We start from the raw sequence: 4,297 nt of genomic DNA, 5'->3' as shown, positions 1-4,297 counted from the left end.
AATTGGCGTTTCTAATCTGTTTTGAAAAGAAATAGAGGGCGGGGGAGTGCGGGCATGGATCGAAGAATTCGGATTCCCGGTCCAATCAGATCCGAATCGTCCCTGATGCTCGGATGGAGTTGGGCTCACAGCCTCACATACGAGCATGGTTCGTGAAATCGGTATCGCTCTGAATTGGTCTCGGAATCGGACTCGGTTTTACCTTGAATCGGGATGAATCTGATGGATTGCCCATGGTTTTAAACAAAAATATGCCTTTTTTTTACGTTTTTACCCTTCAATCGTACTAGTGGATCAATCAAGAATCGGGATTGGTCTCAACCGATATCGATGCCAATTCGGGCTAATCCATCATTAAGAACCAGGATCCGGCTCCTCTCCTTGGAGGGCATCGCCCAATGAGTGCCCAATGAGGCATCTGACAGCTGGGCTGTACCGCACACATCCCAACGGTTGACTGGGCGCATGTTGAGATGTGTGCAGCACACAGCCCAACAGTCAGATGCCTCATTGGGCTCTCCACTCAGTGGAGAGGGGCCCAATCCTAAGAACCGTGCCCCTTATTCTACTTTGTGAAACGGAACGGTTGCTATTGCAAATCGGATCGGGAATTAACCATTCCGGCCCTATTTTATAATATTGCATGTTGGCCACGTTGCATCATAACAAATTAAGAGGGGGGGTGTAATAGTTGGTGAAACTTTGGCAATTAGGGTAGCTTTGTTGGAGTTGGGCTCACATACGAGAACGGCTCCCAGTTGTTCAGATGGAATCCATCCATGTGGGTCCTACAAAGTGGATTCCATTTGAACAGTTGGGAGCCGTTCTCGTAGGCTTACGTATGTGAACGTGAGCTGGACTCGCTTTATTGGAGGCGCTTTCAAAGGGATTTGGTAACCTATTGGTCGAATCTGATAATTTGGGAATTGTGACCCTATTTCAAGGTAGGGATAACTATTGGATTTACGTGTCCATCAAACTCAGTTTATTTTAAGTTGAACGGTATATTTGTTTTAGTTTAATTTTATCATATGATATATAAATTTTTGGAGCATTATGTGTCCTTAAGTCTATACTTTAAATGAGAGTCACGACTAGGGTTTGTGTGGGGCACCCTTATCATATGGTCGTCGCATTGGGTACGACTATATATGTTGATGTCAGGGTACAAATGTGAGCACACATTTGGTTGTGTATCGACGAAAAATCTATTTATGTCAATTCTTTCATGTGTTATTGTCAGTTGTAGGTTTGGGATAGACATGTGTCACCGAGACTCAGTACCTAAGAGGACCTTGTCGTTGCAAAATGCAAGCACGCACTTTGGTTCATCAATGACTGAGGTTCTAAGAACCAAAGCCGATGTGCTGGGAATGTGTGAACATTTTATGAGTGAAAGAGTCACTCAACAAGGTCTCCATCACCCGATTGAGGAACATCAAGAGAGAGACTGTCTATAGATGATCGGATGAGAATCAAGATCTTGTGTCATTTTATAAATGGTTTGCAAAACTTGTTTTCACATAAAATGATAGATTATATATAGATTATATATATGTTTTGATTAAAAATGTTGAACGTGGTTTGCAGATTCTGATCACGTACACAGACACTTTGATATGAACATGTAGTATGGAATGAGATTTGACAATATATAAATACATGCCTCAGATTCCATAACCACGATGTTGATTAGTGGAGACTCGGTATATAATAAAGTATTATTATATAAAAGTGTTTTTTGGGATTTACTAATTGAATAATTGATTTATTCAATTAGAAGCGTACTAGGATTGGACGTTGGCATTCAAGTCAAAAGGAGGAGAGAGAGTCACATCTCACAAGGAGTGGGGACTAAACCTAGTCCCACACATATAAAAGGATCGGCCAAAGGAGGGAGCCGCACACATCCAAGTTTGGCCCCTCACCCCTAGTCTCTCTCTCTCTCTCTCTCTCTCTCTCTCTCTCTCTCTCTTGTCTCTTCCCTTGTTCCCTTGATTTTGAGGATTTTGGGTTAGGTGAAACCCTGGAATTCTTAAAGTTTTTGAAGAGATTTTGTCTTGACTTTGAGAATTTTGGCTACACTAGGGGCTGATTTGGTTTAATTTCTATTTCTATTTTGAATTGATTTCATGAAATAGTCAATAAATAGATTTTTTGTCAAGAAATTGAAATTGTTTTGGTTGCATCAGTTTGAAATATTTCAAGAATTAAAAATTCATTTGGTGATTCAAATTTCTAAGAATAGATTTTCTCTAATTGAATTTTTTTTGGGGAGGAGATAGTTCTCCACACCTCAAGTGTGAGAGAATCACCCATGCCACACCAATGGTAGCATGGAAAATGGTATCACCCACATGGGTCCGCACAATCAAGGGAGGAGAGAGACAATAATAAAATACCCATATGAAATGGCTTACAATACATGATAAAATTGTTTGTTCAAATACTTTATAGTTTTTAACAAAATATTCCAAAAAAGTAACATGAAAAAAAAAAAAAAAAACACCCTCAATCGCGATAAGCTTCCTCGATTTGATTTGAAATTTCTTTCCGATATGCTTCCCATCGCTGTTGCTGCGAGCCACCCACCACATTTTCAATGTTCACAACCTCATCATCATCATTATCACTATCTTCTTCATTATCCAACTCTCCCCTCTCTGTTTTTTCAAAAAGCAAATCTGATGTCGTTTGCTTTCTAATAAAGCTGTGCATGGTTACACAGGCAATTACCATCAAAACTTGTGTCTTGAAACTATACTGAGGCATCATCTTCAGAACGGGAAAACGCATCTTCAAGATGCCAAATGCCCTCTCAATAATGGTTCTTAACAATGAGTGTGTAAAATTAAATAACTCCTCTGCTCCTTGTGGTCGTCTACGCCTAAAGTCATGTTGATGATATTGAATATTCCTGAAAGGTGCCATATACCCAGGCGTATGTGTGTATCCAGAATCAACAAGATAGTATTTTCGTATAAAATTAAACATATAAAGTTAAAATTTCACGTGTTAAGTCAAATAAAAAAAATTGATAATTTTCTTTACAATTATCATCTAAAACATCACCTGGTGGCAAATGGGGAAATTTCAAACGAGGAGTGTTCCTGGCTTCCCATAATATTCGATTATCATGTGGAGTACCCTCCCAACCAGCCCAAAGGAAGGTGAAGCACATGTCAAATGAACATGCATCACATACATTTTGGGTAACTTCATTCTTTCTACCTGATCTATACGGTACTTGTTTGTCAAATGGAAGTGATGCGCTTACATGTGTTCCATCTATTGCTCCAATGCAATTTGCAAAGAACGAAAAATATTTTCGATTTGATTTGATCTCTGGTGGTGTCTCTTCAAATGAAGGTGACTGTATCATCTCTTGAGCAAATATTTGTAGTGCTGCCAATACACTATGGAAGTGACGACTCACTGTTTCACCTGAATGCTGAAACATTTCTTGGATTACCGGGTTTTTAACATTATGAGACATTATTAAGATGGCCATTGCTAATTGTTCCTCCACTAAAATGTGTTTTGTGTTTGGTAATAGACCTCTTTCTTTTAATATAGACACCAACCTCAAGAAATGCTCTCTAGACTAATGAAATAGTCTATGAACCCTTTTTGGGTGTTTATTTGGATGTAGCATTTCAAAGATCCAAGCATGTCCTGCGAGTCTGCGTGTGTGCATTGGTTGTCTAGTAATTTGGGACGTCATCTCATCATCACTGTCATCATCAGTATTTTCCACTAGCATCAAATAAAGACATGAATAACCAATTGTGACAAGTGGCATCAATGAGGATTCATCACTAGAATCCCTATCATGTTCCATATCCATAATATCTATCCAAATATAACATACAATGTTAAAAATATATAAGTACAACTTTCAAAACATAAAAAACGAGTGCTTTAAAAAAGTCTGTTTTTTCACACTCATTCAAACTAAATTTAACTGATTACTATATCTAAAGCCTTATCAATACTATTATCATGAAACAGAAAAATGTGAAAATAATCATAAGCATGAAGCTACATATGCACAACCAAAAGTTGGGTTAGTGAAAAAAAGATACAACATTAAATGATTTAATTATCTAATCTACTAACAGCCACGACCGTATCCATTCAACTCATCATAAGTTATAGAAAGTTTTCAATAATTTCCTACTCTGCATCTTTTTCAGTTATTCCCAGATCGAGGATGTTATTTAGACCTAACCAATTTTTGAAATATCCATAGAGAATATAATGAAAACATCCAGTTATTCCCATCAAAAAATTAAAC

General features: G+C 37.9%; 1 protein-coding gene across 1 annotated transcript; it reads right to left on the bottom strand.

Moving 5' to 3' along the window:
• Window positions 1-2,511: 2,511 nt before the first annotated feature.
• LOC122651655 lies at window positions 2,512-3,511 on the bottom strand. The gene is made up of 2 exons (XM_043845138.1): window positions 3,278-3,511; window positions 2,512-2,796 (listed from the first exon to the last, which is right to left on the bottom strand). Exons 1-2 carry the CDS (start codon window positions 3,509-3,511, stop codon window positions 2,512-2,514), a joined length of 519 nt encoding a protein of 172 aa, XP_043701073.1.
• Between the last annotated feature and the right edge of the window lie 786 nt (window positions 3,512-4,297).

Source organism: Telopea speciosissima, chromosome 1 (assembly GCF_018873765.1).
Source record: "Telopea speciosissima isolate NSW1024214 ecotype Mountain lineage chromosome 1, Tspe_v1, whole genome shotgun sequence".
Classification (NCBI taxonomy): domain Eukaryota; kingdom Viridiplantae; phylum Streptophyta; class Magnoliopsida; order Proteales; family Proteaceae; genus Telopea; species Telopea speciosissima.
The sequence above is the reverse complement of the archived record's forward strand: the minus strand, read 5'-3'. Positions and strand labels throughout refer to the sequence as shown.

Excerpts from the sequence above, each read along its gene's own strand:
- LOC122651655 (XM_043845138.1), bottom strand. The coding sequence starts at position 3,511 with ATGGCCATCTTAATAATGTCTCATAATGTTAAAAACCCGGTAATCCAA. Across the intron at positions 2,797-3,277 it reads GAGCAATAGATGGAACACAT|ATGCGTTTTCCCGTTCTGAA; the intron begins GTAAGCGCATCA and ends GGCATCTTGAAG.